This window comes from Panicum virgatum, chromosome 3N, assembly GCF_016808335.1.
Source record: "Panicum virgatum strain AP13 chromosome 3N, P.virgatum_v5, whole genome shotgun sequence".
Lineage (NCBI taxonomy): Eukaryota > Viridiplantae > Streptophyta > Magnoliopsida > Poales > Poaceae > Panicum > Panicum virgatum.
In genome coordinates, this window is record NC_053147.1 from 51,091,948 (window position 1) to 51,113,482 (window position 21,535).

Below are 21,535 nucleotides of genomic sequence, written 5' to 3' on the forward strand. Positions count from 1 at the left end.
GAGGAGAGAGCAAGCTAAGTGAGCAAGTAAGCAAGAGGCTAAAAGTCCCACCTCCAACCCATGAGGGGCTATTTATAGGGAGAAGGAGGTGGTTGTTTGTGTTTATTCCATTGGTGGGGTCAAATATTACAAGAAGGTCCCTAAAATTTACGAACATGTTCTTAGATGCTGTAAATAGGTCCCTAGACCTCACAAACCAGCCCTTAAACCACTACTTTGAGCCTCTTTTGTACACAAAGGTGTGCCTATCCCTTGCAAACCTAAGGCGCATCCCCAACATCTAATTTGCACATGCCTAAGTACTAACATATATTGTCATTAATGCAGTGAAACCAGCATGGATTTTGCCATGCATTGCAAACCATAGCTGATAGCGAAGGACAAACAGTACTTTCTGATGTCATTGCAAACCAGAGCAGATATGCGCGGCAGTTGCTATTTCCTCAGCTCTCGCTCCAATCACTCTTTTTTCTGGACCAGTAGGCAGTAGTCACTATTGGAAACAGAAATATATTTGTGGGGAACGGTTTCGTTGGACAGTTATGATGTACTAACAAACAGAGAAATTAGACATTAACACCCTGTTAATTGGCACAGAAATGCACAGGAAAGTGCACATTAACGTGCCAGCTGCTGATAAACTCATAGGAGAAGTGTCTCGCTGGCAGGTGCAAAACGCAGAGAAAAATGGCACACAGGTAAACTACACATTGGTCATTGGATCTGGTCATGGTTAACACAATCTTCCTAAATCAGGGTCTCATCATCTTCTCCTTCAGCGGCTTATCCTTCTGAATTTTCAGCAGCTAACCTTTTCAAAATAATGTGCCATCGAAATATTTCGAATTCTCAGAGAGTTTTGTCCATGCATTGTAATCATGCTAAAATAAATATTGGAATTACAAATAATGAATGCTGGCCTCATCTCAAAGAAACAAAAGGTAGGTTCAAATAGCAAGGAAACACTCAGAACATATAAAGTGCATATGAAGTGAAATCAATGTGCCCTGTTTCAAGAAGAGCCACATGACAGATTTTACATTTACAATAATCTGACACGATTCTTAACCAAACAACAGAACATATTGCAGACACCACCCTAATAATATACCCCCAACAAATCACATATTAGATAGTATCCATAATAATATACCCCCGACTTACATTCATGTGCCATCAATATATTGATATGGACAGTGTGGTGACGATGATGAATCATGCCTGTCTTCCTAATTGAGTTCATGGACTTGGTGTTGTAGAAGCAACCAACTCTTTTGCTCTAGCCACTAGGGTAAGGAGAGGTAAGCCGCTCTCTGGAACCACCCCTACATGACCAGAGAAGAGCCTATACTTCTCCACTTTAGATGGGGTCCTCTCCACCATGAACAGTGCGGCCAGCATACCTTTTTCTCGGAAAACGGTTGCATAGTGAGGACATGATTCCAATATGCATATTGTCATCTCAATAATGACCCTTCTCATCCTTGGATATTCAAGACTCGGTTTCTTACTGGAGTTGAGTGTAGCCACCAACTTTTGGACAATGTCAGCTAATCCAGACTCCAGCTCTTGTGCAAAGCATTGAGGGAAGACCTTACAGATCTGTGAAGCCAAGCTGATCAGAGCCTCCAGTTTCTTGCCCTCGAGCTCGCGATTCATCATTTTTGCGAAAACCTACAGCATTGATAAACCAGTTTTTTCTTTATTAATTGTTTCAAGTCAATATTCATCGTTATATATTTATATAGTTGTGCCTACTTATCACTGTCCATCAAATAGCTTCAGAACACAAGTAGCAGATAGACATGACCTCTAATACAAGACAAACCCTGCTCTGGTTTGCATGTGGAGATTCAAATTATTGTCACGACTGCAAAATTGATTAAAACAAATTGACAACAGGAAATTAGAATTTCTTTATAAAGATATCTCAAAGACTCACCACTGGCAACAAAGATGAGAGGTGCTTGCTGGATCCTAATTGGCTTAGCTTCTCTTGGGAGAGAGCGCACACATTTTGCAGCAAACTTGCTGTAACATATGTGTACTCATCAAACATGAGCATATCTTTCATATCAATAAAGTTGGGCCCTATTGCCTCCAAGATAGCAGAGAAATTTTTAGCATTCCCCATTGACAGCATTGACAATGCTTCCCCTGCCACTTTTCGCATTGATGATGGTTGATCTCGACCAAGAAATGCATTCACCAACTTAGTGATGAACACTTGGTATGAGCCAATCTCCTGTCTTGCTTCCATGTCGACTGCAAGTTTGGCAATGATACCCATAACTAGCTCCAATTGGTACTGGCTACTGCAGCTGTCCTCCAATATCTCAGCAAGGTTACTTAGCAGGAAGGGTTGCTCTGAGATTTTCTGCTGGAGTACCATACCAATTTCCCCATTGGTGCTTGCAAGCTTGATGATCAATTTCAAGGATGAAGTAGTCCATAACTGTTTCTGTGGCCCAGGGATGTTTGTAGTGTCTATGGTGTAGCTCATGAACCCTATGATCTTTGCAATGAGTCCTGTTGCCCTGCTGATTTCAGCACAATTGTCAAGATCATGAGCCAGTTTTTCAAGAATTTCCAGTGCCTGAGAAGGGAACGAATCCTTGGCCATCCAAAATTCCTCATCTTCTTTTGGGATTGAAATCAGATTCTTCATGCACTGCAAGAAGTTTTTTGGGGTGTCCAGTACATTGTTTCCTGTTACTTGTACTGGGAGAGCCTGTATTCTTGATGGTGACAGATAACCAGGTACCTCCATATTGATGCACACTTCTGAAGCTCGAGCATCATAATCAAGGAGAGAAGACACCATTTGCACTGTTCCAGGGATGCCAACAATCCTAAGATTACCAGCCATCTTGGCGATGACCTCAGCAGCAAACAACCTTATACCTTGGTCTTCTGGCTCTGTCCAACCCAACATGCTGATCAAGGTGCCAACCGAGTTCTTGCTTGTTGTGACTTCTGAGACAAGTAATCCAGTGTTGCTTCTTGTAGTTTCTGTTTTCTTCAGAAGGGAGTACAGAATTCGGACAGCTGCGAGGTTCTGGGCGTGGGAGTTGGAGCTCAGGGAATCAACCGCAAACCTGACAAGCTTCATATCCTCCTGAGAGAGGACGCCATCTTGCATGCACTTGTCATAAGCATGCTCATAGTAAAGGTTGATAGACTTCATTTCTGGCTCTTCGCCGAGTCCACATGCCTTGGCCAGTAATCTTCTAAACAAGAAAGAAAATGCTGTCTCCAACATGCATGCCATAATGTATGATATACCTTGAAAGAACACCATGATGTAGAATATCTTTAGTGCTGGGATAAGGTGTTCATTACTGCTTCCTTGGTGATGGCCGTTAACCTTGAAAAGGCGCATCGACGATAGCACAATACGTGCAATAGCCACTGGAATCTGGATGTTTCCAAGCAGTGCTGTGGATAATAGTATCAAGAGACCCAAAGTTTTGAATGCTACAACAAGAGATATGGCCACCCAGAGTGGGAAAATTACAGTGCACAACATCTTCGTCACCTGAACAAATTTTTGTTCATAGTGTTGGAGGCTAAGCACTAGTAGGTTGTATACTATCCAAGAAGCAAAAAGTGGCATCAGTGGCAACAGTGCATTTCCTGGCTGGAGATCTCCCAAGTATATTATACCAACAGCTAATAGAACGAGTGCAACTATGGGGATACAGCGAAAGAAAACAGTAGCAAATACATTATTGCGCCCTGAGCTGCTCACGCCTTCAATGTATGTGGAAAACTCCAACTTGCTCACTAGCGCCAGTAATGCTGCTAGTGCCAGGGTTTTGTTTGGTCCCAATGGAAAGTAATGATTGGTGATAATTACTAGGGCATTGGAGAAGCATACCACCACAATCACTGCATTCAGATAGTACAGTACCCCACTACCTAGTACCACTCTTTTCAGTTTGACACCACCTGTTGTCTTGAATAACAATTGATCATCCGATCTGCTTTCACGGCTAAACACCCTACACACAACAAACATGGATGGCAACTTGAGCTCAAAGAAAAAAGGATCACACTATGCCACTATCTAAAATGCACATGAAGTGCTATGTTCTTATGGCCATGCCAGAAGACATACAATTCGTCATCTGAACATCTTCAACAATTTTGTAACATTGGTTGTTAGTGTAAATGAGGAAATTGGGAACAGTTTGTGATTATTAATATTCTCATCTAGCAAACCCCAGTCAACTTCAATGACACAGTCCGTTGCAAACCTATTGGAAGTAGGGTCCTCTAAGAAGCAAGAGGAATCATCATTCTTAGATACATTGATAAAAGACGGTTCAGGCACATTGATAGCTAGTCTCCAAGCGCTCCTATCCAAAGCACATTATTGATAAAAGACGGTTCAGGCACATTATTGACCCGCTCTAGAAACCCACTACGCACCGTCGCCTCAGGAGGCCTCCGTTGGACATGTCCAAACCATCTCAACCGATGTTTGGTAAGTTTCTCCTCAATTGGTGCCACCCCGACCCTATCATGAATAGCTTCTCATTTGTCTAACAACTATGTGGTGGAAAAAACCATGGTGGCAGCGGCACTGGAGCGTGCTAAGCATCAGGGGATTCCGTTTACTTGACTATAGCTATTTGAAACCAAACAAATGAGAGCATAATGTGGATGTGACATCACTGACTACCAATGCTTTTGTGGCAACATAAACTTGACGCATTTGTTGATCCGTGATTCTACTCTATAGTTTCATTGGAGCATATTACAACAATTTTGTCTTCAAGTTCAAGGCCTTTATTTTTATGACTTTTAGGGAGCAATGAAAAGCCTATGCACCTTAGCTCGGGTTAACTTCTTCATATGCCATGATGCGGCTATATATGGTACACAATGCAAAAGGTTTGCTAATAATGGTAGAGTTCATTTAAGCAAGACTTGTATCATGCTTACATAAATTTCAATTGATCTACATATACATCTTATCCATCTGTGGACATTTTTTGGAAGTTCCATTCCATGCGTGAGATCGTGCACTCATCAATGCATAATCCATGTAGAGATGCTTTGGGTTTGCTATTATTGATGTCAACCATGCATGCAGACTAGCTAGATAATATTAGGGACAAATGCAATAAGACCTTTCAGTGAAATTGAAACTTGTGCGACTCTAATGATGATGCAGTATAATGTTTGCAATTAACTACGTATATACCTTGATGCTTGTGATAAATTATGTGTAAATTCTGAACTATGTAAGAAATTGATGCTTTTGATAAATTATTGTGTAACTTCTTGATTCATATGATGATATTGTACGAAAATGTAGTCTAATTAATGGCTCAGGTGACATTATGATCTTCGAGTTACTCTACAATGAGGTTGCAGTATGAACCGACGGTATAAATAAGATCTGTACCATTGGATTGTTTCATGAACCAACTATATAAATAGCTTAGCACCGTTGGTTTTAAGCACATAATGATTGTACAAATGTGTTTTGGATGGTTGGTTGCTCATCTCTTGATAGAAATAGCTTTTTCTGCAGATGCCGAGCCACATTCGGTAAGTTCGGTATGTACAGTCATTACAACTAGGATCTGTTGGTTTCTTTTCCGTTCTTCTTTTTTTGCAATTGGTCCTTGAGATTTTGAGGATGGATGCACTTTACAATGTCTAATCCTTATCATGACATTTAAATTTCAGCACGCAACATTAGGCCAAAATAAGTTCAATATCAAGACTCATAATGATGCTTGTTGTTGGTTATAGTTTGTTTCCTTCGTTGCACATAGTATTTTTGCTTATTTGTGACACTCAACCGAATTTGGATATTGCTCTATGCATATGTCTACGCAAGGGTAGAGCCAATTTTTAAATCTTTATCCTTCAACTATAGCACCTTTAGTTAACCATTTTACATGAAGTAAGAACAAAAGTAGTATTCTATTCGTACATAGGCATATGCCCCTCGGAAGGGCTCGACATTTCGACTTTGGAGGATGGTGTGTTACAAGTGGTATTTAGACGTGACCCTCGCGGTTGCGGTATGGTCAGTGTGTGAGCATATAGCGTGTGGGACAGGATGTGACATATGACATGATATATGGCAGTAACAATAGAAGTATGGCCGTGCACTAAAAGGGGATATTTCACTACTAGAAAACGGGCCATCGGTCCAGACCAAAGGTACCAGCTGTTGTTGCAGCCGGTACCGATGGGTACCATCGGTACCGGCTGCAACAGCAGCTGGTACCTTTGGCCTTGAACCAACCTAGTGGAGGACAGTTGGCACCGGGTGGTGGTTCCAACAGGTTCCAATGCGTCAGCATAGACACCGGTTTGAACCACCACCCGATACCAAATGAAGGCGGCGCTATAGGCACCGGTTGATAGTAATAACCGGTTCCTATGGTGATGAAACGTGGCAGCTACCAGAAGCTCGGGCCTAAGGCACCGGTTGGTGCCTTGACCTGGTGCTATTGAACAAAATTTAGCACCGGGTCATTGAAACCAACCGGTGCCTTTGGCCCGAGCCTATAAATACCCCAGCCCCTCCCCCCTCAAGCTGCCGTGAACTCACAATTCATGGCAGCTGAGTGAGGTGAGGGGAGGGGAATTTTTGATTTTTTTTTAAAAAAGGTTAGTTATTTTTCTTTATAACTTAGCAATTAATTTTTAGAAACAGTTATTACTTGATTTAGTTTATACATGTGATAATTATTTTTATTTGTAGCATCTTATTGTAGTTATATGCGTTATCAATTTATTTGATATTTGAATACTATCAAATTATTGTATTTATATGTTTTATCAATTTATTTGATAAGTGAATAGTATCTATTTATTATAGTTATATGCATTATCAATTATATAAATGTATTGTTATAAATTGGTAGTATGAATGAACTATTTGTATAGTACAATAATGTATATAAATGTATTGTGGACCCAGATGAGTCGGCAATGGATGTACATGGCCGACCGGCATTCAAAGGAGTTCATGGATGGCGTGCATGAATTCATAGAAGCGGTCGAGAAACACAAATATGGCGGTTTCGTTCGTTGCCCATGCAAATTTTGTAAGAATGGGAAGGATTACTCATCATCAAGAACCATCCATAGTCACTTGTTCAATAGTGGTTTCATGCCGAACTACTATGTTTGGACCAAGCATGGCGAAAGAGGAATTGTGCTGGATAATAATGTAGAAGAAGAGGACAGGATTTCTAACTTTGCAGCCAATTATAATTTCTTTTTCAATGACACTGCAATGGGTGAGCCTGAAGAAGATACTGAAGGATACGTTGTAAAAGATGATCTTGGTCAGATGCTGCGCGAAGCTGAGGAAGGTTGCGAAACAGAAAAGGAAACGAGAGATCTGAAGCGTATGTTGGAGGACTACAGAACATTGTTGTACCCTGATTGCAAACAAGACCAAAAGAAATTGGGTACCACATTGGAATTATTGCAATGGAAGGCATCAAATGGTTTATCTGACAAGGGATTCGATGGTTGCTGAAACTTATAAAAAACTTACTCCCTGAGGGTAACACCTTGCCGGAGACAACATATGAGGCAAAAAAAGTTGTTTGTCCTTTAGGATTAGAGGCACAGAAGATACATGCTTGTCCTAATGACTGCATCCTATATCGAGGTGAGTATGAAAATTTTGATTCATGCCCTGTATGCAACGCATGCCGGTATAAGATCCCTCGAGATGATCTAGGCGACGTTGAGGGGATGCGTGTCAAGAAGAGGGTGCCTGCCAAGGTGATGTGATATTTTCTTCTAATACCACGTCTGAAACATTTGTTCATGAACAAAACGAATGCTAAATTGATGCGATGGCACAAAAAAGAACGTAAGCAAGACAATATGTTGAGACACCCCGCTGATGGGTCGCAGTGGAGAAAAGTGGACAGAACATTCCCAACATTTGCAAATGATGCGAGGAATATAAGATTCGGCTTAAGTACGGATGGCATGAATCCTTTCGGTGAGCAGAGCAGTGGCCATAGTACCTGGTCTGTGACACTCTGTATATACAACCTTCCTCCCTGGTTGTGTATGAAGCGGAAATTCATTATGATGCCGGTGCTTATCCCCAGCCCGAAGCAACCCGGTAACGATATAGATGTGTATCTGAAACCACTGACTGAGGATCTTCTATTGTTGTGGAAAGAGGAGGGTGTTTGTATGTGGGATGCGCACGCAGAGGATCATTTTAACCTTTGTGCATTGCTTTTCGTAACCACCAACGATTGGCCAGCACTAAGTAACCTCTCTGGACAATCCAATAAGGGTTATAGGGCATGCGCCCATTGTTTAGAAGAAACCGACAACATATACCTCAAGCACTGTAGGAAGATCGTGTATATGGGTCATCGTCGATTTCTTCCGATCAAGAACCCATTAAGGAGGAGGTATGCTCACTACAATGGAAAGGCAGATCATCGTACCAAGCCTAGGCACCATTGTGGGAAAATGGTATTTGAAATGGTCAAAGATATAAAAGTAGTATTCGGAAAAGGACCCAGCAGCAAATCAGTGCAGAGTGATGACGGACGTGCACCTATGTGGAAGAAGAAGAGTATTTTTTGGGAGTTACCTTATTGGGAAGTCTTAGACGTCCGCCACGCAATTGATGTGATGCACCTAACAAAAAATCTTTGTGTGAACCTTCTAGGTTTCCTTGGTGTCTACGGTAAGGCAAAGGATACATTGGAAGCGCGGCAAGATCTTCAATGTATGAAACAACGGGCCGCCCTACATCTAGAAAAAGGGGATAAAGGACGTCATTATCTAGGTCCTGCGTGCTACACTCTTAGTAAGAAAGAGAAGCAAAGTATGTTCGACTGTTTGAATAGTATCAAGGTCCCATCAGGCTACTCTTCAAATATAAAGAGGCTACTGAACTTGAAAGAGAAGAAATTCGCACACGTAAAGTCCCATGACTGTCACGTGTTGATGACGCAATTGATTCCAGTTGCACTTAGAGGTATTATACGAGCTAATGTTCGAGCAACAATCATAAAGCTATGCGCCTTTCTCAACACAATTTCTTAGAAGGCAATCGATCCATCGAGTTTAAGCAGGCTACAAGAGGATGTTGTCCAAAGTTTGGTCAGTCTTGAAATGATATTTCCTCCATCATTCTTCAATATTATGACGCATCTTCTAGTTCACCTGGTCAAAGGGATTGGTATTCTCGGTCCTGTTTTCCTTCATAATATGTTCCCTTTTGAACGATACTTTGCAGTCCTAAAGAAATACGTTCGTAATCAGGCTCGTCCAGAAGGAAGCATTGCGAAGGGTTACGTCACAGAGGAGGTCATTGAGTTTTGTGTTGACTATGTGGAAGAACTCTACCCAATTGGAATTCTAGTATCACGTCATGAGGGGCGGCTGATTGGAAAGGGCACACTTGGAAGAAAATCAGTAAATGCCACAGATCATGCCACGTTGAGCAAAGCACATCTCACAGTTCTGCAACAATCAGCCTTGGTGGCTACATACATGGAGGAGCACATGCAAATTGTGCGAAGCATATACCCTTTTGAAGTCTGAGACATGGATTACAAAACATCATAACGATACATTCACCACCTGGTTGCAGAAGGAAGTCATGGCTAACGATCAAATTCATGAGCAGCTAGCTTGGCTGGCCAGGGGTCCGGCAAATTTAATATTGATGTACTAAGGATATGAAATTAATGGTTACACATTTTATACAAGAGCCCAAGATAACAAGAGCACCAATCAAAATAGTGGTGTTCGTATATATGCTACCGACTCTAGTGGCCAAACGAACTCATATTTTGGTTACATTGAAGAGATCTGGGAACTCGACTATGTGCCGTTGAAAATACCTTTATTTCGTTGTCAATGGGTTAAACTCACAGGAAAAGGTGTCGATATCGATGCGTACGGAATGACAACGGTAGACCTCAAAGAGCTTGGCTATCGAGACGAACCATTCATCCTAGCTAAAGATGTCACTCAAGTTTTCTATGTGCAGGTCATGTCTAGCAAACCGAGAAAGGACAAGTACAGGAATAAATCAAGTTTTGTAGGTGCCAGAGATGAGCCAAAGCGCCATATTGTCCTGGCAGGAAAAAGGAAAATTGTGGGAGTCGACGATGTCACAGATGAAGAAGAATACAATAAGGTTGAAGATATGACTCCGTTCGCAGTGGAGGTTGACACAAGTATTCTTTTAGCCGAAGAGGAGGCTCCGTACGCACGTCATGATCATAATGAAGGGACGATTGTAAAGCGAACCATCGTTAATATTCTCTTAGTTGAATGATTATGTCTTGTAATATTTTCTGTGAACATTATTAGATTTCTTATGCAATGAATTGATTTATTGGACAATTATTTGATTTATTATGCAATTATTTAATTTATTATGCAATTAAAATAATTAGTTATGCACCTAAATGATTTATTATGTAGTAATTAGAATTATTGTGCATTTAAATGATTTATTATGCAATTATTTGATTTATTATGCAATTAAAATAATTAGTTATGCATCTAAATGATTTATTATGTAGTAATTAGAATTATTGTCCATTTAAATGATTTATTATGCAATTATTTGATTTATTATGCAATTAAAATAATTAGTTATGCATCTAAATGATTTATTATGTAGTAATTAGAATTATTGTGCATTTAAATGATTTATTATGTAATTATTTGATTTATTATGCAATTAAAATAATTAGTTATGCATCTAAATGATTTATTATGCAATTAAAATAATTAGTTATGCATCTAAATGATTTATCATGTAGTAATTAGAATTATTGTGCATTTATTAAAAGAAAGCCGTAGGTACCGGTTAGAATTGTCAACTGGTACCTAAGGCAGGCAATTCGGAAAAAAAAGGGGTTGGGTGCGGGTTCGAACCGTGGCCACAGCGCACAAATTACACAGAGTTACCATTGAGCTATCGAGGGATTTCAGATGTCATCCCGCCAGAAATCTAGAAAAATAAATTTCAAAGACTCTAAGACACCGGTTTTCGTTCCCCACCCGGTGCCAATGGGGAATTTCAGATCCCGCCCGTTGGTCACCTAAGGTACCGGGTGGGAGGTCACCCGGTACCTAAGGCTTTCCTTAGGCATCGGTTGGATACCCAACCGGTACCTAAGGCTGCCTTAGGTATCGGGTGACTTTATCACCCGGTGCCAAAGGCTTCCACCATAAAAGCACCGGCCCTCTCCTTCTTCCTCCACTCACTGCCGCCCTCCGCCGCTCGACCTCCGTTGCCGCCCGGCCCGTCCGCTCCCACCATTCGGCCACGCCATCGCGCAACCCGTCTGCCTCGACACCCTTGTGCACTTCTCGACCACCGCCCCATCACGCCCCCCTGTCCCCTGCGCACCGCCGCAGCCCCGTCCCCTGTGCGCCGCCGGCGGGCCATCCCCTGCGCGCCACCGACCCCGTCCGAGCCCGCGCATCGCTTCGCGCTTCGCCTCGACGTCCCGTTTCCACCTCACCTCGCTGCGGTTCGCGCATCCGCCATGGCCGCGACCTCGAGCTCGCGAGGACCTCCCGTGCCTCCGCGTTGTCTCCGTCGTCGCCGGGTGTTTCGAGCAGTGTAGGAGCTCTAGTTGCTCGGCTTAGGACGAATCGAGCCGCACCGGTCACCTCATCTCGGAACGCGGCAATGCCACCGCTGCGGACTTGCCGCCGAGCAGCCGCGCATGGCCAAGCCTCGCCGGAACCCTAATCCGGCCGCGATTCGGGGGGAATAGCTTCGCCTCGCGACTCTGAACGTGATGCACTAGCTGGTTTGGCTCGCCGTCGCTTAGACCCACGTGGTCGCCGTCGAACCGCGCTGCCGTGCCGCCATTGTCGCCGACGAGCTCCGTCTTGTCAGTCCAGCTTAGGGTTTTGTAGCTCGTCGAGTTCGCGGTGAAGAGAGGAGTCGAGTGTTGCCGTTGGTTTTGCCAGAGACCTCGCCGAGAGCGAGTTCCGCCGTCGCCGTCGTCATCCTCCCCGTTCCCCTGTCCCTGTCTCGCTGTCCGGTGGGGCCCAGAGTCAGCGGGACCCACATGTAAGTGACCGGCAGTGTAAAAGAAAAGGAGAAGTTTGTTTTTATTTCTTCGTTTCCTTGCAAAAATCACAGTACAAAATGTAGGGCTCCAAATTGAGTTAAATCAATTTTGTTAGTCTTCTTAAGTCCAGTACTACATGATAGAAATATAAAACTTGGTCATCACTGTGGTAAATTTAATTTTTTAGATTTAATCTTGTATCTACAATTTTCCTTATTAAATTCATAACTGCTATTTTATACTTAAGTTCTAAAATTGTTCTCCTTATGAGCTTTGAGACATGAGCTCTATAAAGTGTAGTTAGCTTTAGATAATTTTTTCTAAACCCATTAATGGACTTTACCTCATTTTTTTAAAATATTAAAGAGACAATTTAGTTACAAGTGTACAATTTAGTTATTAGAGAGAATTTCTATTATTAGTCTTATGTATAGTGTACAATGTTTTCATTATTTATAGTGTATAATTTAGTTATAGAATTTAGTTATTAGAGAGACTTTATTTAATCATGTATTTAAATAGAGAGTGAATATTGCTTGTATTTATGTATTTATCATGTATTTCTATAACTCATGTATTTATCATGTAACTTGTGTATTTCTGTAACTCATGTATTTATGTATTATGAATTCTTCATTCTTAATTATGAAATCAAACACGATGCTCTCTCCTTCTTAACGACTTCTTAACGGCAATCGGTCTCTCGCTAACTCCCGTTGTCTCCTTGTCCCCGACGCTCTCTCGCTGTCTCCCCACCGACGCTCTCTCGTCGTCTCCTCACCGACGCTCGGTCTCTCGCTCACACACACGCACACACACACACACACATACACACCGCCGAGCATGTGCTTTTGCTAAAGAGACCCTGAGCTTCTTCAAAATTAACCTGCAGTCCTTCCTAATTCAAAAGAAATTCCAGATAGGCCCTTTATAGATTTTTCTTGCAAATAAGTCCCTAGAATCTTGTTTTAGCCATATCTTTCACATTTTGACTCCGATTTTAGCGATTCTTGCGCTCACGCGATCCTTGCATCGTGCATCTGTAGATCCGAGCCGAACCAGAGCCGCCCCGGCACTTTTACTAAAGAGACCCTGAGTTTCTTCAAAATTAACCCGCGGTCCTTCCTAGTTCAAAAGAAATTTCAGAGAGGCCCTTTCTAGACCTTTCTTGCAAATAAGTTCCTAGAATCTTGTTTTAGATATCTTTCACATTTTGACTCCGATTTTAGCAATTCTTGCGCTCACACGATCCTTGCTTCGTGCATCTGTTAGATCCGAGCCGAACCAGAGCCGCCCCGGCGCTTTTGCTAAAGAGACCCTGAGTTTCTTCAAAATTAACCCGCAGTCCTTCCTAGTTCAAAAGAAATTCCAGAGAGGCCCTTTCTAGATTTTTCTTGCAAATAAGTCTCTAGAATCTTGTTTTAGCCATATCTTTCACATTTTGACTCTGATTTTTGCGATTCTTGCGCTCACGCGATCCTTGCATCGTGCATCTGTTAGATCCTAGCCGAACCAGAGCCGCCCCGGCGCTTTTTCTAAAGAGACCCTGAGTTTCTTCAAAATTAACCCGCAGTCATTCCTAGTTCAAAAGAAATTCCAAAGAGGCCCTTTCTAGATTTTTCTTGCAAATAAGTCCCTAGAATCTTGTTTTAGCCATATCTTTCACATTTTGACTCCGATTTTAGTGATTCTTGCGCTCACGCGATCCTTGCATCGTGCATCGTGCATATAACTCATGTATTTATCATGTAACTCGTGTATTTCTGTAACTCATGGACACATACTCTAACACATTTTTACGGTTTTAGTTAAGGATGGACCCCTTCCGTGATGACGAGGTCGCCAAGCAATACATGTTGGACGCAATAAACGAAGATACGAGGGCCAACACCACCCAGCCAATCGATGAAGAAGATGCTCGGACAGCTGATTCGTTCCTGAATATGTCTGGAGATGCCAATGAAGAAGAAGATGACTTTGTGCCGCCGCCCAATCAACAGCAGCATGTTCCAGTACGAATCTTGAAACTATATGCATGATGACTTCAGTAGATTAGTTTTGCAATTAACATATCTTTTTTGTAATTTAGTCGACCTCCGCATTGACTTTGTTCAGTCAGTTAAAAGGGAGACGCCGGACAACCACGAAAATGGAGGGAAGACAGGTCGTCACAGAAGTGGACGCAAAGGGCTGTTCAAGGGCTCCAGTGGCTGCTAGCACAAAATTTGTCAACCAATGTGGGGTAATTATTCAGGCAAGAATTCCGATCACCACAAGACTAATGAAAATGGGCAAACCCGAAGAACAGCAACACACCATGCCTGCACATCAGAAGGAAATGCTATGGGCAGAACTCAAGGATATGTTCACTCTTTCTGAAGGAGTTAACCAAGAACTTGTGAAGAAATGTGCCTTTGCAACTTTCAAGAAGAAGTTGTACATCAATTACATCAAGAAGGATAAGGAGCCGAACTGGGAAGATCTTCCTCAGGTTAAACCATACTGGGAGGAGTTCAAACAATACAAACTATCAGAGGAATCCCAAGAAAAATCTAAACAGGCCAAGGTAAATGCAGCAAATAAGAAGTACATCCACCACCTTGGGGCTGCCGGGTACAAGAAGTCAATAAAAAAATGGCAGAAGATGGAGCAGGACCTTATGGATAGAGGCATCAGGCCGACAACTTGGGATTGGCCGGATAGATCCAAGTGGTGGTTATTTACTAATGGCGTGACACTAAACCAGTTGGATGGAAATTTGGTTGTGCCCGAGCATATGCAAGAAGTGTCCCGCGATCTAGTCGCTGCAATAGATGAGACCCAACAAGGAACATTCCATCCTCAAAGGGAGAATGATGAGCTGACAAGGGCATTAAAGAATCCGGAACACCCTGGAGGAGCCCGCAGCATCGGCGTGGTCCCGTGGAAAGTTGCTTGGGCCGGAGATTCCTCTTACAAGACTCACCGAAAGAGCAAAGCCGAACAGGAAGAGAAACTTCGTGCCATGCAAGAAGAGATGATAAGGAAGGTTGCGTCCTTGGAATCTCAGATGGACGCCAGGGTAAATAAGGCAGTGCAGCTAACTCTGAACCAAAGGGGCACTGCTGGGTCGCACCCGAATGTTGTGATAAGCCCGGTCTCTCAGCGACGCAGCAGCTGTGCATCCACAGCGGCGCCCGACGTACAAGCGGAACAGCAACCCCAGATTGAGCCAACGGCGGTAGATGACCAGAGGTATCCAGTGGACGATGTCACCATGCTGACACCGTGCGAGCTTCATGTGCGAGCAAGAAATATATCCATTCATGTCGCATACGAGTCAGCCCTGCACCTGAATCCTTCTACTACAATTCATGGAAGGCCGATACCCCCTGGCTACACCTCCGTCCCAGTCGAGCAGATAGTTGGAAACAATGAGGATCTTGAGCTCGACTTCGTTGGAGGGGATGGAGAGAAGACATTGGGAGACGCACTGCACGGGGTCGTTCTATGGCGCAAGGCCGATATCAAACTTACTGCAAGCACAACGGCTCCTGTGCAGACCGATCGCCAGTCTCCGCGGTCTCCCACACCGCCGTCCCCACAACCACCTCCTTCATCACCGTCTCCGCCGGCGCAAAGGGCCACGAGTACTCCAACTCCTCCTGACACAGAAAAAGGAAAGAAAAAGACAGCATCCGGCCTCCCAGCAGCTGGACCCTCAAAGAAGAAGCAGAAAATGGTCGAAAGAAAATTAACCTACGAGAAAACTGGTGAGGAGTTGGAAGAGGAGACTGCTCAATATATAAAAGAACAATTGAAGCCTAAAGTCCCCCCGCTGAGGGAAAAGGTGCCTCTAGAACTAGGGAAAAAGCTTCTCGCAAACCCAGACAACCCACCAAAACCGAAAAGCTTACCTTCGGACTATGATCATACTCTGACAAAAGCACACAAGGTGAGAAATCTGAAGAAAAAATGTGGCAAGACCATTCCTCAGCTTGGCACACAACAAAAAGGACTCGAGCCCCTCCGGATGCCAGGGTTGCCACTCCTACACCCGATGGACATACAACTCCAGGTGGACCTACAGGCCGCGATATTTCTTTCTGAAACTGGATTAACACTAGAGGAGGCAACGGGGCAAGTGGAGGTAGAAATCCCTGTCGCTCCCGTTCTTACTCCATTCCAGCATGGAAAACCTTTTGTCACTGAGGAAGAGGAGAAAAGTCTAGGCATCCAGATGTTCAATTTGCTTAGATGGTACCTGCGAATGTCGAAGGACCATTGGAAAATGTTTTGAGCAAGTATCGTGACCATGATTTCTTCCGCGGGGAGGAGGACTTCTGGGTGTAGTTCGAAAATTTATATCACATTTACCATCGACAAGCCCTCGACGCCTCTATCATCACCATTTGGGTTTTGTAAGTATCACTTACCTCTACATTAATACTTTTTGTTAACAAGAGCATAATTATATGTGTGCATTATAAAATTTCTATTGTATCATTTAGACAGGAGACCCAAAGAAACCGAAAACATGGATGGCACCATCAGATCGGCTTCATGTCTCCTTTGCTAGTCAACCAGAAAGTGCTCAACGAAAATTACAAGGAAACGTGCCAAAATATGTACGATTCATTGACTAGTCAAAATTACAAATCCTATATATTCATACCATACAACTTTAGGTAAGTCTTGGTTGACTCAATCCTCTATTATATTACTAAATAAATACTAAGTCGTCTAATGCATGTATGTATATATCCTATCTATATCCGCAGTTATCATTGGATTTTACTCATACTTTCCGTAGAGACCGGCAATCTTATAGTCTTTGACTCAATGAGAAATCCAAAGTCCGCAATCCAACGTATCATAGACCCCTTGAACAGGTAAGTTCAGTTAGCACAATCAAATCTTTTTTTTGTTAATAACAATTTCTGAATATCAAACTTAACTTTGAGCGCAGGATTTGGAAAAAAATTGTGAAAAATAACAAAGGACGTGGTCAATGGAGGCCCGAACTAAACGTTAACATGGATTATCCGGTATGTTGATTCATAAAGATTTGTCTAGTTAAGTATATAATCCCAAATTGTTCTAAATTGAGTAATTTATTTGTTTCTCCTTAAGTGTGCGAGACAACGACAAGGAACTGATTGGTGCGGGTACTATGTATGCGACTACTTGCACATCATGACTCCATGCGGGAAGGTTACTGATGAAGACACGAGAGTACGTCCAAATAGTTCACTAGTATATTTTCATAATTGTACTAACGCACATGATGTTAATCCTTTTTTTCTAAATGATAGATGTCTCAAATAGGGGATGAATGTTAGTCTACTGATCGGATCAACGCCATGTGCGAGCAGCTCGCCGAATTCATTTTGAACGAGATCTTGGATCCAAGAGGCGAGTTCTACCACGACGGTCACATCCATAGAGGAGTTCCATCTACCTCCTGAGGGGACCAGTAGTTGGACTACAAACATGACTTGTACATTTGTAAATATTTTTAAACATTATGTCTTGATGTTTGTAAATTTGTAAATATATTAGTTCATCTAATTAGCTTAATTATATGCTCGCATTTCACTTTTAGTTAGTTTCAAATATTCTCTGAAAACGAACACGAATGACCAATGAATGTATAGTACTGTAGAGCTTGAGTGTGTTTAGCAATTATAAAAGAATAAACAGTAATAAATATAACAAACAAAACTGGATTTGAGAAAAAAAAAGGAAAAGGTCATTGGTACCGGTTGGAAAGACCAACCGGTACCAAAGGGGCTGCCACCTTGCGTCAGCGTGGCAGCCTCTTTGGTACCGGTTGGACTTTCCAACTGGTACCAATGGGTGCCTAAGGCACCGGGTTAAATACCCGGTGTCCTAAGGCGAGGCCATTGGTCTCGGTTGGCGGGAACCGGTTGGAAAACCGGTGCCTAAGGCCATTTCCAACCGGTTCCCATGGCCCATTTTCTAGTAGTGTTTATAGATATGGCACATAGCACGTGTGGTTCCGGATGAGACACACGGCATGGCAATACCATAATTTTTGCAAAATGTTGTGCATGAATTTTTGGTGAATATTAAAATTTTTGTGTGCACGTGCAACTAAGTAGAAATAATTTAAGAGTGTCTTCATCCTCTTTGTAAAATTTTTAGTAAATTAAATTTTAATTTAAATTAAGGATAAAATATATGTTAACGTGAACTATTTGGATTTTATTTTAGATTTAAATTTTGTTTTTCAAGTGTGAATTCAAATTTGAATTCTAAAACAAACTAAACTAACTACCCTGGTCTAATTTTTCCGAAACCCAAACCCAGCCCGCTAACTACCCTAAGCCCTAAACCAACCTAGCCCGCTAACCTTAACCCGCTAACAACTGCTCCAACTACTAGAGCCAACCCGGCCAGCCAATAGGCTGCCTCGGCCTAGTGCAAAACTAGCTCGGCCCAAATAACGGAAGCCTAGCCTTGCACGTGCGTGTGTAGCATGCATGGCCCACTTTGCACTGCCAGCATGCTCGGCCGCTCCACTGCTCTCCCCTATCCCTTCCCAATAACTGTGCCACCTATTGGTGGGACCAACGCGCCAACTGCATCCCTGTTCTGCTTTTTTCCACTGCCGGATAATTGCCCGGCAATTGGAACTCCTCGTCTTAGTGACAAGGACGCGAGGAGGGGTTCTTGTTGCATTGGCCACCCCGCAAGCATTCCGAACCCTAGACATCACAAACCTGACCACGAGATGCACACCACGTGCTCCATTCTTCTCCCACTCGCCACCAACACCATCTATGTCGGCACCGGAGGATTGCCCTAGCCATGTCCGCCTACAAAACCGCAAGCACACCTTAGTGAAACCCTAATCTGCTACGGGATTTACCCTTGTTCCGTTCTTCTACCAATGTTGAGGATCGAGGGAGAAGAAGAGAAGGGAAAAGAAGGAGGGGGAGCTATGGAGGAGGGCGCGCACCCTATTCCAGCCAAAAGGTTGCGCCTTTGCCTCAACATAGCCTTGTCGCGCTCTCACCACGACGAGGTAACCTCGCGCCAATCCTAGACGCTCCGTGACCTCGTGCATACACATAATGGGAGCCCCAAAGGCAGCTACCTAGGCTGACACGTGTCGTACGCCTAGGCCAACCTTGGACGCATGGACAATCCACTATTTGCTTGACCATTGGCCGCCTCCTTGTGGGCTGGCCAATCTATCCCAATCGGCCTCTCTCTGTTTTGGCCCCGGATTGGAACTGACGTGTGGCGACCACCTGTCACTGAGGAGAGGGACACTGACCAGTGGACCCAGCTAACTTGTGGGACCCATTAACCTCCGAGTGGGCAACATTAATGTCAGCAGAGGTGGTGTTGATGTCAGCACCTGCTGACCTCCTAATGATGTCATGCTGATATCATAATGCAATGTGGCATGCTCAGATGCTGCCATGTGTCATTGTGTGGCTTCTTGTTTCTGGAGCTTAGTTTAATTTTGGAAATGCATTTTTGCTTACAAAATTTATAATAAATTTATACCTTCATATAACCATTTTATACCAAACGAGAAGGAAAGTGCAAGTAAAGTGCTATGTGTACGCGGTATGCCCTCAAAGGGCTCGACAGTGAGTACATAGTATTACATTGTTGCAATGGGTGACTCGAAATGTTGAGGTAGTAAATATTCCTCTATTTTTCTACAAATACTTGTTGATTCTGTAACTATTGCTATTTATTGTTGCGGGATACAAACCAAAATTTTCAGACAATGTTTTCATATTTTTTTTCTTGTAAAATGATGGTTTATTTTAGGGGTGCCAATCGGTATCCATTAGGTGCCCCTCCAACCCTCCCTAGTTCAAAATTTTGTACTAAATCTCCAAAATCATATCTCAATTTGGAAAATTAGTATAAAATTTTGAACTAAAGAGGGTAGGAGGTGCACCTAAGGGTCACCCATTTGCACCCCTAGTTTATTTTTTTCCCATCTATTTGATGAAATTTTGCCCAGGTACCTGACATTATATAAACCATGGCTATAGTCCATCACTGTTCTGTCCGAACCGACGTTAGAATAGAGGTGTTGCATTATTCCTCGTATGCACATAATTTGCATAAATATGACAAATATGGTCATACCCCCCCCCCCCCCAAAAATAATGGGATGTGGACCACCTAATCTTTCATATAAAACGGGATCCTGATCTCTCAATGCAAATCAAACACCCCCACCAATCAACAAGCTAATGTATAGAAGAACAATTCACCCGTACATGGATGAAAGCATCTAGGTAGTTATTTACTCCCTTCGTTCCAAATTGCAGATCATTTTAGCAACTCTAGATATGTAGATTTTGTTATATATCTCGATATATGCCAAGATACATTGAAAAATTGTATATAGATTTACCAAAACAACCTACATTTTGGAACTGAATAGTATTTATTCATTGCCACGAACAAATCGATCTCAAGCAATGTCGTAATGACGTGCAAACAGTGGGGTACCTGAAAGCCTCCAGGAAGACAATCGCCGTCGCATACCAAAAATCCTGGCGCAGATCAGTGGAGAACCCACCGAGCACGACGACGGTGGCCCATGTGAAGGCCAGCGTGCCGAGGCCGTTGCCCATCTTCTCCACGAGAGCAACAGCGCGGACTAAGCGGTTGAGCCGTTTCTCTGCTGCGGCCCATGGATGGTCGCCGCTCGCCGGCGATGGCGCAGGTCCGGAGTTAGGTGCTGGCATAGGGGCGGTGACTGCAGCCATCTCTGTCTTGCGAGTTTGAGCCAAGGGAGAGCTTAAGGTTTGTGCATCTGCATGAAGGGCATCCAGCGATGGGGATATAATTACAAAGACATGTAAGACCTTGTACGACAAGGGCGTATATCTAATCCTTAGGGTGCCCCGAACGATCCTTAGCTTGCCACTTTTGTCAAGGAATGTGTCTCTCTTTTTGCCTGTCTAGTGCCATCAACAGCTGGCATCCGTGTGGTGCTGTCTTAAGCATTTTGTTTCCTTTTTGCACCTATTCGTACTTCGTAGCAGCATCAATCTACTACTTGGAGAAACTCGTTCACGGTCTATATATTACTGCATATGCCTTAGACTAACATCATCATAAAAACTATAATCATACTGTTGGTTTTAACATTATAATTTATAGGAGATAGTGATGGACGCGAAGCTGATAGGAAAGAACAGCTTTGCGTAAGCCTCATGCTCGGACCAGTTAACTTTCTTCTTTCTCTTCTTTACTATTACTTTAAAGGTAGGCTACTATACGAATCCTTTTTTTTTTGCGAAATACTATACGAATCCTTACCATTAAAGTTGGATCCATAACGTGAATGGCTAGATCTTCCGCTGGTTCACTACGAGAAAAACCGTAGTTCGCCGAGTGTCAAGGGGTTTGCCGAGTGCAATTTTTCGGGCAAACAACAAACAATTTATTTGCCAAGTGCCAACGAAAAAACACTCGGC

The 21,535-nt window shown here is 42.9% G+C and overlaps 1 protein-coding gene across 1 annotated transcript; it reads right to left on the reverse strand.

Moving 5' to 3' along the window:
- Nucleotides 1-942: 942 nt before the first annotated feature.
- LOC120666132 lies at nucleotides 943-20,889 on the reverse strand. Its single transcript, XM_039945921.1, has 3 exons — nucleotides 20,562-20,889; nucleotides 1,943-4,004; nucleotides 943-1,674 (listed from the first exon to the last, which is right to left on the reverse strand). Exons 1-3 carry the CDS (start codon nucleotides 20,819-20,821, stop codon nucleotides 1,240-1,242), a joined length of 2,757 nt encoding a protein of 918 aa, XP_039801855.1. The 5' UTR covers nucleotides 20,822-20,889; the 3' UTR covers nucleotides 943-1,239.
- Nucleotides 20,890-21,535: the final 646 nt, after the last annotated feature.

Bases quoted from the DNA above. Each gene is read 5' to 3' on its own strand.
- LOC120666132 (XM_039945921.1), bottom strand. From the start codon at position 20,821: ATGGCTGCAGTCACCGCCCCTATGCCAGCACCTAACTCCGGACCTGCG. The intron at 4,005-20,561 runs GTACCCCACTGT...TGTTGTGTGTAG, and splicing joins GTCTTCCTGGAGGCTTTCAG to GGTGTTTAGCCGTGAAAGCA. The intron at 1,675-1,942 runs GTGAGTCTTTGA...TCAATGCTGTAG, and splicing joins TCTCATCTTTGTTGCCAGTG to GTTTTCGCAAAAATGATGAA.